The sequence below is a fragment of the Thermobia domestica genome, chromosome 15 (assembly GCF_964235325.1).
Source record: "Thermobia domestica chromosome 15, izTheDome1.hap1.1, whole genome shotgun sequence".
In the NCBI taxonomy this organism is placed as follows: Eukaryota; Metazoa; Arthropoda; class Insecta; order Zygentoma; family Lepismatidae; genus Thermobia; species Thermobia domestica.
In genome coordinates, this window is record NC_137468.1 from 102,126,797 (window position 1) to 102,139,863 (window position 13,067).

General features: G+C 34.0%; 1 protein-coding gene across 1 annotated transcript in view; it reads right to left on the reverse strand.

Annotated features, from left to right (window-relative positions):
* Positions 1-13,067, reverse strand: part of PIP4K (phosphatidylinositol 5-phosphate 4-kinase) — a 183,999-nt gene that overhangs the window by 57,069 nt on the left and 113,863 nt on the right. The window contains exon 3 of the mRNA XM_081740006.1: positions 12,943-13,053. Within this exon, the coding sequence (XP_081596132.1) occupies positions 12,943-13,053 (111 nt within the window). The remainder of the gene's footprint in view (positions 1-12,942; positions 13,054-13,067) is intronic.

The following is a 13,067-nucleotide window of genomic DNA, read 5'->3' on the forward strand; positions in this document are numbered from 1 at the left end:
ATTTGCTCCTTTAGCTTAGGGACTTTAAACTAAAAATGTTAAACCGCCAAAAATCACTAAATAATGTGTATCGTGTCATTAACCGGTACAGTAAAACGTGCCCTGCCGCTGATAGATCACAAGAATAGACTGACCATGTGAAACAGATATACAAGCGGCCATTAACATCCTTGCCCAAATAATTCCTAGAAATCCGCTCAGGAAGGTCATGATAGGGAACGTAAAAATCGCTCCTCATATCATAACAAGCATTATTATAGATTTTAGGCTTGGAACCTACCGAAAAAGCACCGGTAACAAAGAGCAAAGAGGCTGCTTACGGAGACGAGCAAAATGTCGGCACCGCCAAATTGTTTTCACATGAGGTTTCACTGAGGGAAAATTTAGTCGCAAAATGATAGTGTGTATGTGCATAGCTTTCAGGAGGCCGCTGACAAAATTCCTAAAGTTAAAAGGAAACACCACCCAGCTTCAATGATGGTTTGGTGGGAGCTATCATACGAGGGGGTCATACAATTCCATTTCTGCGACACGGGGGTTGTGCTATCAACTATCAAAGTGATGTACTGGAAACAACTGTGAATCCCTTAGCACCACATTGTTTGTTGGGCAGCAGTTGACATTCTAACAAGATTCAATGCAAAAACGATACAAGCTGGCTGGCGTCCAATGTGTCTTTCACCACTGACGATTGGCCTTCAAAGCACTACCGATTCTTATTCCCTTGGATTACCGATTTTGGAACATTTTAAGAGGAGAATGGCTTTTTCAATTCTTTTCGCAATTTTGAAGCTCTGAAACAAAATCTAGTGCAGATAATAGCATCCACATCACTGGAAGTGGTGAATACGGTAATACACCCTCCATTCCAAAAGAAACCGAACTTTTGAAAACAAATAGTACCACTAGTGCCATCTGTTGTAATATTTTACCGGTAGATGGCGTAGTCCCTCATTGACAACTGGTATAAATGTCATGACATTTGGATGCACGGCAACAAAGTTATTGCGTTTCAACTGTCAGTGTGTTGTGTACATCGGTCGGAAAATGAGTTTCAAATAACGAGCTGCAATTGAGTTTTGTGTTAAACTGGGTAAAACTTTTAGTGAAACGCACCAAATGCTACAAAATGTATATGGTGATGAGTGTCTATTTCGTACGCAAGTTTACGAGTGGTTCAGGCGATTCAAATCGGGTAGAGAGACGCTGGATGATGACGAAAGATCAGGCCGTCCCAGAACCGGATTATCGGAAGAAAACATCGAAAAAGTGCGTGAATTCATCAAACATAACAAAAAATCGTCGGTGAAAGTTATTGAAATGGAATTAGGCATTCCTCAAACAACCGCATTTTGACCGAAGTTTTGGGCCTTAAGAAGGTTAATTCGCGGTTTGTACCACACAAACTCACCGCAGACCAAAAAGTTGATCGAATTGCTCATTGCAAAGACATCGTTAAAAGTGCTCGGCAGGATCGAAACTTCTTGAAATCGATTGTAACTGGTGACGAGACGTGGTGTTTTGAATATGAGCCCGAAACAAAGCGGCAAAGTGCTGAATGGAGAACGCCGGATGAAGGAACACCCAAAAAAAGTCGCTTGGTGAAGTCAAAAGTTAAGGTGATGCTGATTTGTTTTTACGATTCAAAAGGAATTATCCACAAAGAATTTGTTCAGCCCGGCCAGACAGTCACTGGAGAGTTTTACTTGGGCGTCATGAAGCTTTGCTGGCAAGAATTCGTCGTATTCGGCCCGAATATCGCGAAATCGGCAGTTGGACTCTTTTGGACGATAATGCACCATTACATCGTTCGCGACTTGTAACTGAATTTTTGGTCAAAAATCACATTATTCGGTTGCATCATCCGCCCTATTCACCAGATCTCGCTCCGTGCGATTTCTATCTGTTCCCGAAACTGCATTTGGCGATGAAAGGAAAGTGGCACGCATCGATTGATGCCATTGAGAAGGCGACGACCGCCGTCCTAAAGACCATTCCAATAAAGGACATGGAGAAGTCGTTTGTCAACTTGTTGGAGCGTGCAAATATGTGTATCGATGCAGAAGGGGAATACATTGATTAATAAAAATGATTTGTTCCAAAATGTACATTGCTTTTTTGTTTTTTAAAACGTTCGGTTTCTTTTGGAATGGAGGGTGTAGATGAGTGGCTGGACCGTTAGCGGAAGGTGTGAAGGCAGAAGTTTGACACGCTTAATAACTACCTGTGGATTCTATGTAGGCAAGTACTCAATACCATAACTTATACTGGGATTTGTCAATTGCTCTATGTACTCGGTCATTTTCTCTTAGGGACAGAATACATGGCAGTACTAGGTGTTTAGAGACAAAATCTTAGACATAAAAGTTTAGAAACTTTTTTTTAAAAAAATGAAAGTTTTTCAGTAAACCACCTATATCAACTTAATACCTATGGGAAGCTATATTTAAGTGGGATAGGGGGAGAAACACTCATATAGTCACAATCTACATATTAAGGTAGTCAAATACTAAACTACTATTTCCTAAATAGCAAGCGGAAATATCAATATTTCTAGAAGTATCGCAACAATAATACTTCTATAAGGAAAGAACTTTTTTTTTTAATGCGCTGTTACTTAGAATGACATTAGAAGAAACATCTCTATATCAGAACACAGGTGTGATGACATAACAATAAATGAAAACTACTAATATTACGAACAGTCGAAGTAACTTTTTAGTGTGATGAACAATGAACAGAGTGATAAATTTTCTCCATTTCTCTCTCTCTCTCTCTCTCTCTCTGATTCTACTCTCCACTTTGTAATGCCTGTTGCTGTAAGATACCACGGCTATCTTTCTACCATGAAGTCAAAACTACTTCGTAACTTCAACAAAGTCAAAATTACTTAATCCAAGACATCTTATATCAATACAGAAGAAACGTTACACATTAAAACTCATGTAATGTAATCATTTGCAGTGTTATCTTATAAACTGGAAAGTTCATAAAGCCGAAACTGGGAATCTAAAATATAAGCACGGATACAAGTTTGCCTGTTATGAAATGAGGAACTGAAGTAATACAACATACTACATATGCAGAAATACCTTGCATAACGTTATCATTATTATTACACATATTTACGAATCGGCAATAGGTTTGCCAATTCAATTTTTTTAAAAAAAAAAAAAAAAAAAACAATAATCAAATAAAAAGTAAATAACGCGTATGCTTGTATAGACGGAAATGATGTGTAAGTCGAGTTAAGTGCTGGCTTATGGTATGGCGATATTAAATATAATTGAAGAATGGGAGCACCGTGCCTAAGTGATAGAGCGGTCACCTTCGTGCAAGGGCTCCCTGGTTTGACCCTAGGTCACGTGAGTTTGTGATGGACAATATCGTGTCCGTCAGTTTTCTGAAGGTTCTCTCCCTTCCCCTCCCCCCACATTCTGATTCCACCAATTCCTTCAGTTTCCTTTAGTATATTGGGCATAGTAGTTGGATGTAAAACTGAAAGATTTCATTTTTCATTTACAACTCTACATATTTTTTAATATTTTTACAACTTTGTGTGTTTAAAAGGATTTTCTGTATTATTTAGTTTATATAGGACCATTCAAAAAGAAGAAACATATTTAAAATATTTAATTCTAATGAACGAGAATAGATACACGATACATCACTGGATAAAGTTATTTTATGCACCATTTGTTATACATGAATTAACTAGTTCCTGATTATTGAACTGACTGCTGTAACAATTCTATCTCGCAGGTTTTGAAAAGTAGCAGGCATAGGTGGTACATACACGCTGCATAAAAATTACAAAAGGTTACGATTTGGTGACCTTGGAGGCCACTTCAGATGAACATAATCATGTTCAATCCATCGTCCTGGAATGGTGTCATTCATATATTGCTATACTTTGTGGTGGAAATGAGATGGAGCGCAGTCTTGCATGAAGATAAATTCATCCCGACTCTTATGAATTTGTGGAAACAACCAGTCTTGGAGCATCTCAAGACACTGGACGAACTATATCTGCTGCGTTATGTGCAACGTGCCTGTATTACTGAAGATCGATGGTGTGTCTAACTCCTGATCGCATGGAGGGCATCATTTCGTTTCTTCTGTGAGCGAATGATTAATGGGACGTCAGAAATGGTAAAAACTTTTTTGGGTTAGCTTGTATTTAGTTTCCCCTCCATTTACTTCTAAGCCCATGTTCCTGCAAATATGTAATAAAACCTCTTCATTTCTTTCTATTGTTCTCCTATCATCCCCTATCAAAATTACATCATCAGCGTACGCCATAACCTGGTAAATACCATTCAGCTCTAGGCCATGGTTGCTATCTTTGATTTTCTTAAGCATATGTTGAAAGTTGAATAATAATGGCGAAAACGCATCACCCTTTTTCAGGCCATTCTCGACGTAGAAGCTCGTGGACAAGTACTCGGACTTACACGTCTTAATTAATCTAACTAGCTATTTCGGTATTCCAAATTCTGTAAGAATGTTGCAAATATTTCCCGGCTAACCGAGTAGTAAGCCTATCTAAAATAAATTAATTAACTTTAACTGAAGTGAATGGGTATTGTATTCCCATTTCTTTTCGTGTATTTGTCATCCGCATTGATCTCCAATAATTTCATGGGGTCAATCTTGCTAACAGATGTTGACAGAAGAGAAATGTCTCGATAATTATTACAATCAGTTTTATCGCCTTTTATGTGAAGTGGAACAATGATTGATTCTTGCTACATTTGAGGTAATTCCTCCTTGTTCCAGATCAGGAGAATGAATTTGTGTATCTTCTTCCATAATTTTTTTCTCCAGCTAAAATTAACCCAGTCGGAATTTCGTCTACACCTAGAGAGATTTGTGTTTCTTTAATTTCTTTATAGCAATTTCTATTTTGTTCAGTTAGGCTCTGGAATATATGTTTCCCTAGTTTTTGGTTGCGTATTAAGCAAATCCTCAAGAAATCTTTCCGTCTATTCAGAATGCTATCTGTATCAGTAAGAACTGTTCCGTCGGCTTTCTTTAATATATAAGCGCGGGGTTGATAGAATTTCTTAAATTCGTTGATTCCCTAATACATGTCCTTTTTTTTTTCCTTTTTTCTCTATTAATTTTAGTTTTTGAATACTCGAATTTCTTTGTTCTCAAAGTCTTAGAAGTTTTTCGCCTGATGTCAACGAAATTTTGTGTAGATTTTGTAGCCAATGCAGTTTTGCCTGTTTTCTCCGCTCTGCTAATTTCATGCATTTCTGGTTGAATCGTGGTTTGTTTCTATGTATTTCCGTGTGCCTCGAATTTTCTTTTGCTGAAATTTTAATACTATCCCTAATTTCAACTCATAGTATCTTTAACACTAGTGCATTCCGAACTTTTTAAAACCGAGAATCCATTCGATACTTCAATCTGGAATTCCCTCTCGCCTGGCTCTCCTCTAATTTCTTTAATTAAACTCTTCAGTTTTCAGATGTTGAATATTTCCCTTATTTAACGATAATCTAGATCTCTTGTTATCGCTGCAACCAAGAAGTGGTCAGTGTCACTCAACGATCGAATATCACTGTCTTCTATCTACTAAACTAATTTGCCTTTCCATGAGTTTATTTTCCGAATTTATTTACGTTCATTGCTCAAAATAAAGAAGTGTTTACAAATTATTGTCTGGATTTTGTTTCTAGCACCTAGGAAATGTTCCTTTCATTTATTCTTCTGTCATGTTTGAAGTGAAAAGGTTTCACATGAAAGCTTGAATAAGTAAGTTTTGCAGAAACATATTGATTGTTTTGAGTAACACTGTTTTGACAATTTCTGTGTATGTACCACTTCGTTTCATTTTCTTCTTACGTGAATACTTTTGACAGGATTATTCTCCCATATGTTTCTTTAATTTTGTAGCTTTTCTAACGGAGTGGTCCGTGATCCGAGTGAAGTTTCCAGTTTTATTTACTAGGACTTCATTCTAATATTATATAATACTAATCTGAAATTGTATTTAATATTACTTATCAATGAAACACACGATGTTAGAAAACTGCAGTATCACACACTCGCAATATAGGGTATGCACTCACTGAAATAAATTACTGCTAACAGCTTTCTATACTCTAACAAATGAAATGGTTGTTTTGAAGTTCATATTAGTTAGGAATCTGAAGGACAAAGTGTGGCAAAGTTCCATGCAGTTCAATGCTTACAAGTTTCTGAAACATGACTCGGGTCAAAAGAAATCACACACTGGGGAGAAATTACTGACCTCACTCTTTTAGAACCTAATCTCCATGAGCTACGTTTACTCTGTCTGTGCCACGAAGAGAGGTAGCCTGCCTCCTTCGGTTTCCAAACATGATCTCGCAAAGGATATCTAACAGAATCAATGATTCTTTCTTTAGTGCTCTCTCTTTAAATTCTTGATACGCAAAGTACCCAACAGGAAATTAAACAAATTACTTTTAACCATTAAAAAAAAAAAAAAAAAAAAAAAAAAAAAAAAAAAAAAAAAAAAAACACTAAAGCATTTATTACTTTTACTATATATAAACACCAACCAAAAATTTACATAATTAAACAAGTACATTGCTTGAAATAAAGCAATCAGTTCTTCCATAAAAACTAACACAGATTTTGTAAAGAAAGAATGATAATTTGCTATCAATTTCAAAGATTTCTTATTTATTTTTTATATAAGTTATGCAGCGTATCACAAGACAGGTTATATATACACATCCGTTAATTCAATCTTATGTGCCAAATTTAAAGCTGATGTTTCGAACCTGCAAAATAGAATTATCTGTCTAGATGGAAAGCAATGTTTTTCAACAATGTAAAGTGGAAACCTTTGGTCTAGATTTCAAGTGTACGTGAAAAAACAAACTTTTGTTTCAAGCTATAAATGTTAGGATAACCAAATTCTGAATGGTTTATTAAATTGTAAAATTTTAATTTTCAGCAACAGGAAAACGATCTACTTGGAATCTAGATCGAACCGGAAATCGACGTTTTTAAATGGACCAAATTTACTTGTTACTTCTGATTTCAAACGTATGCAACAAGATGCACGATAATGTTTTCTTTTGCCTTCAGAACTACATTGAAAATTTGTCTCTTATGTAAAAATGTTACTCATCGTAAGTTCATTTCAAGGTCAATCTGAATTAAAACCTACCGTATTTCATGTTCAACAACTTCCAGTTTGTTGTGCAACTTTAAAATGTTACCATCCAATACAAAATATAGGATTAAATTATAATACATTTAATATTTTAATAAAATGATGTTTCTCAATAATTTGTAATCGTACTTCTATATTTACTGCGTCTAATGCTGTAATAACTGAACTGTTTCAGTGTTCCCTGACACCTTCCTCAGCAGATACAAGTAATTCACGTCCTCACTATTGAAAATTTATTTTTACTATCTTGTGTACAAAACTTGGTGATACAATAATCCATATTCCTTGTACCAGAATCTTTATATTTTCAAAGTATTGTTCTGTGAAAAACTTACGCAGAAGACTTTTGTTCTAGTTTGTAGAAATCTTGCTCTCCACGTACAGATACACTCTAATGTTGCGAAGAAAGAAAAAAGTGAAAAAGAGAGACTGCAATTATAAAATTGTTAAACTTACAGATGCAATTTACAACCCCCTACGGTTATAATTGGCAGCAACATCTCCTTACCTTCTGTCATGGTGTAAACTACTGAAGGGAAAAATAGATGGCACGCGCTGTAGATGGCGGGTGACTGACAAATATATCAATAAAGAAATTATCTATACTTAATTCGCTTCTTTGTTCTAGTGATAGTAAAGTGAATCTTTTCCTAAAATTTGCGTTAATTAGTTTGATTATTTTGTGAATGTATTTTTTCTACGGGTATATAATTTGCAGTACTCACCAATTACCTCCATAAAAATTGTTACGGAAGTAACGCAGGATTCTGAAACATGGATATTTGGATAGGGTACATATTGGTCCATAAATGAAGTCTTGACCTGACTACAGTAGGTCCCACAGCTTTGAAGCTATGGACCTTTAAATTGCATTTTTTAATGTTTCCGGCAGCCTAAAACCAGGAAAGGAAGCATTTGTGCACCCAGGTTGGTCTATACTTTTCGTCTTATCTTGGTGTCAGGAATCATCTCCCAAGCGCTGTCCGTATCGCACTCACGGACCACAATTTTAATTTAGCCTACATTTGTATTTAGCTCTTCTTTTCAATGGCTGGGACACTATTATTTTAGCATATGTATGGGTCAATATAATAATATTAAAACTTAGTATTACGCTTAATATTTAAAATAATAATAATAATAATAAATTATTGTTCTGACAAAAGGTAGGATTACTACGAAATTTCTTTAACTACTGGCGTACGCAAAAGGAGTTTCTTCGGTTTCAATCTCCTCCTTAAACAAGATACAAAAATGAACGTTTACCATATTAAGATATAGGCTATATATAAAAATACCGAAATGATATAAACTTGAGGAACTTGGACCCTTCTCCCCTTGCTGAAATTATAGTACGTTACTGTCTTGAAATAGCAATTTAAGTTAGGCTTTGCTTCTAATTTGAAAATCAGCGTAACACACACACACACACACACACACAAAAAAAAAAAAAAAAAAAAAAATTGTAATTTTAAAGATTTTCTCACATCAGTGTTTATATATTTATTTTCAATACAAATTACAGATTTACTTGCAGCTTGACATCTCAAAAGTTACTTCACATTACACTTACAATAATACAACGTAACAGAAAACAAATATAACTTTTAGATGCTTTGCTGAATGAATGATTGTTTTACGATCCCAGCTTTTTAAATAAAATTAAAAAAAAAAAAACACTCGCCGAATTCGCAAAGTGCTTAAAAGTTTCGTTCTGCTTTATTAAATTTATATTCTAATAAGCTAAATTATCGTGTCGTATGGACACTTGGGACAGCAATAAAACTATTAACAAAACGTAACATATATGTATAATCATCCTAGTTTAATTGTAGCTATTACGTATATTACTTCAGGGTTTTTTTTTTTTTTTAAATCGTTTTTAAAATATAATTTAAATATAAAATCTGCGACTTCAAAATTACGGTAATTTCTAGTACCGTACCTACGTTTTGATTGTATGTATCGTATAGGTTGCAAAATTACGTTATGCATACGAGAGCAATTATTAGACAATTTCCAATCCTACCCGTAAAAAAATGCAAGGAAATTGAGTCAGACCTAAGGGAATTCGTACGGATTTTTTTTTTTTCTTAGTCTGGAAGGCAGTCTCAGATTTTATGACCAGAAGTGTACAAATATTTATGAAAAATCTGCAAATATGTTAGTCACTCTTATGCACACTACATATAATGTATATTCAAAACGACACTTCCTGTTGGGCTTTTTCACACCAAAAACACCATTTAATTATTTTTACTGTTAATATTATTAATATAGCAATACTTACTTAATTCACACTAACTATTATTAATAATTCTTACACATATAATTTACATAATGCTTTTACATTACTCAAATTTGTCTGTATGTCTCGTACAATGAATAAAAGTCATACTAACATTCTGGAAAGAATGAATGATACGTATTAATTACGAAGATAATTAAAACGTATTAATTAGTAAACAGCATTAACAAGAGAGTGTGTGGGAAAAACTGTAACAACACAAGGGTAATATTAAGTACAACAGCTTAAATCATCTTCCTCAGCATTATATAGAAAGCAATAATTTCTCATATTCCAAAACCTATTTTCCAAAACCAATCGCGTGAGTCACATTACAAGCGAAAGAAAATTAAAACATGCAATGACGAGCAAATGGATATAGTAATTAAAAAGCAATTCTCTATGAACTTAAATTGAGCATGCATCATTTCTTACCGACTATACATTTATACGGCGGCATGGAAAAGTACATACTTCCCTAAACAAATGGACTCAAATCTTTCGACGAGAAATATAAATTATGTATAAAATACCCATGAAATAAAATTAGTGTGTGTCTGTAATACTTACACTAACCGAGTGGTCTAATGTATATCTTTAAACACATTAACAACAACGAATTAAAGAAGCTCCGGAGAAAATTGGAAGAAAACAAAAAAGTATACTTTACTAGATACTTGTTTTTCTTCGGAAAAGTCATTTAAAATACAAGAAATTCATAACGCTCTTCCCGAGTTCAAATGAGTGCAACAAAGATTGAAGTCAGATATGCCGTCTATAATGGGATTAAACAGTGCTATCGTTCGGACCGATACACTATGCATTCTTCTTAACATTTTATTGAAAACTTTTGATCAATTTGAAAGGGTCACCTGTAACAATTTCCAGTGTGCTAGAGTACATACTCTTGTTTAAAATCAGGGTGGAAAAAAAACATGATTTTTTTTTAAAAAAAAATCATTTTTGTTGATTTTTTTGATTTAAATCAAATCTTTCTCCTCGTATAATACAAGTCGCGAACTGAAGAAAAAACACTAGGAATTAGTGTTAAATGTTAATTATGCCATTTAAGTGAAAGTATTGGGGTTTAATTTTGAATTAATAGCCAATCGTTAACCCATTTTAATCCCAAACAATGTTTCTTAAAAATTAAGGGAAAAACGTACAGTAACGTTTATCAACATGACACTTTTCTATTCACGAAAGTTACTGATATTTAACAGGGGCATATTTAAAAAAAAAAAAAGAAAAGAAAAGAAAAAAAACGGAACTAGCTAGCGGCACGAAATACATATTAAGTACATAAATTTCGCCTAAATTTAACTAATTTTCTGATTTGACTACTACTATCCTAGAAGAGATTGGCTTGTTATATTGTAAGACTTCATATACTTCATCAAAACAATATTAATACGTGCATGTGATTGTATGAAATGAGACTATAGTTACTCAGTTCTCATATACTTTATAACTGCCAATTCCTTCAGTAACTTACTTACTGTATACTAACTCTATAGCCTATGGAACCCGGAGGTTCAATGCCGCGTTTACGAAAACTCTCCACTGCTTTCTATCCTTAGCCAACTGGATCCAGTTTCTACTTTGTATTCCTATTGCTGTGAGATCCGTCTTAATATTATCCTCCCATCTGCGCCTAGGTCTTCCTAATGGTCGTTTTCCGATTGGTCTTCCAGTTAAGACTTTCAAAGTGTTCCTACTTTCTTCCATCCTGGCTACATGATCTGCCCATCTGAGTCTCCTAGACTTGATGACCCTAACAATGTTTGGTACACCGTATAAATTATGTAGTTCCTCGTTATGAAGTTTTCGCCATTCCCGTTCCTCTTGGGTCCGAATATTCATCTCAGGATCTTGTTCTCAAATACTTCCAGTCTATACTCTTCCCTCATAGTAAGCGACCATGTTTCGCAACCATACAGAACAACAGGCATGATTATCGTTTTATATATTTTAAGCTTCAAATTCCTCGACAGAATTCGCAACAACAACAGATTTTGAACTGAATAATTACACGAATTCCCTGCTTTTAGTCGACATTTAATTTCTTCGTAAATATGGTTTTCGTTTGTTAACATTGATCCTAGATATTTGAAAGTATTCACTTTATCAAAAGTATTATTCGATATTTTAACGCATTCAAAATTTGCCGTATTACGATCCCCGACGAACTTCTATGTATTTAGTACATAAATTTCGCCTAAAGTTTTAAAATCTGATTATTTTATTTTATTTATTTATTTTTTTGTTTCGGAGAAGGGATCGTGCCCCTCTAAATACACCCATATTATCTGGAAACAAACAAACAGACGTGAACACAAAATAATTTTTGTCTTAATTGTCCATGGTGATTTCCCAGTTGGAATAATTAACGATTTAAAAAACCCTATGTTACGAAGAGAAGAAAGCAGGATTCAACAGTTACCCGTTCAAAACGGGATTTTCCCTAATCATTCCTCTGCATGATACTCGTTTTCATACTGTGCTTACATACATTTGAGTCATTGTATCATGATTATTATCTTCTATAATCGAAATAACAGAACAGAAACGGAATTTTACTTATTTTTAATTTAAATTAATTTATTTCGGAATTTGATTTAAATCAACGATTTTAATTTAAAAATCATGTGATTTAAATCTTGATTAAATTCGTGATTTAAATCAAACTGATTTAAATCAATCCACCCTGTTAAAATAAATGTACTCAGATCTAACGAGGCAGTTTACTAATCTCGAAAATTAAAAACAGACCTAAGTTCTTAACGTCTTATATTTATGACACCTCGGATTAAAGCAGACAGGACAAATGCTAATAAAGATTATAAAGTAACAGGTGGAATATTTTCGAACTAGGAGAAAAGTAGTATACCTTGACGAAAACAACCAAAATGGTGTTTGTTCACCGAAGACCTTGTTTGACCTGAGTTCAAACTTGTGCACTGGAGAAAGTAACCTACGGTTATTGTCTCTCTTTTCTGACTTTCAAATTCGTAACTGAATATTGTCGCGTTTCAGCACTTATCAAATCCAAGAAATCATTACTTGACATAGAAACTACGTTAGAACATAGAATATTCAATAGCTCTTTAATAGACACTAATTAACGAATCACTGACTTCGAAGAGCTATTTCTACCATATTAATACTATTAGAATAAGTTACAGTTCATTCTTAATGGGAAAGGAGTCTCATTTTACTTTTTTTTTTTTTTTTAAATAAATCATATTTTAAAAGAGCAGCATTCATCTAAGAAACAAACATCGGAGAGAAAATATATTTAACAGACAAAAATTCTATGTTTAAACACAGTTAACTCACAAATAAAACACGCTTCACCTTCACTTTATGTCTATGTACAACCATTTGATAGTTTTCAACTTTAACAAATACTTATTTATGGAATTTAGGATTAAATAATTCCATAATCTACTTAATTAAATACAATGTTCCAAATTACCTTGTCATCGATTCCTTATAATCTAGATCATCTATTCCGAATCTCTCCCGTAGATTTCTAAAGACTAATGGACAGTACTCCTTAACCTTGAAATGACTTGGCATATTCTCCCTGAAAAGAAATAT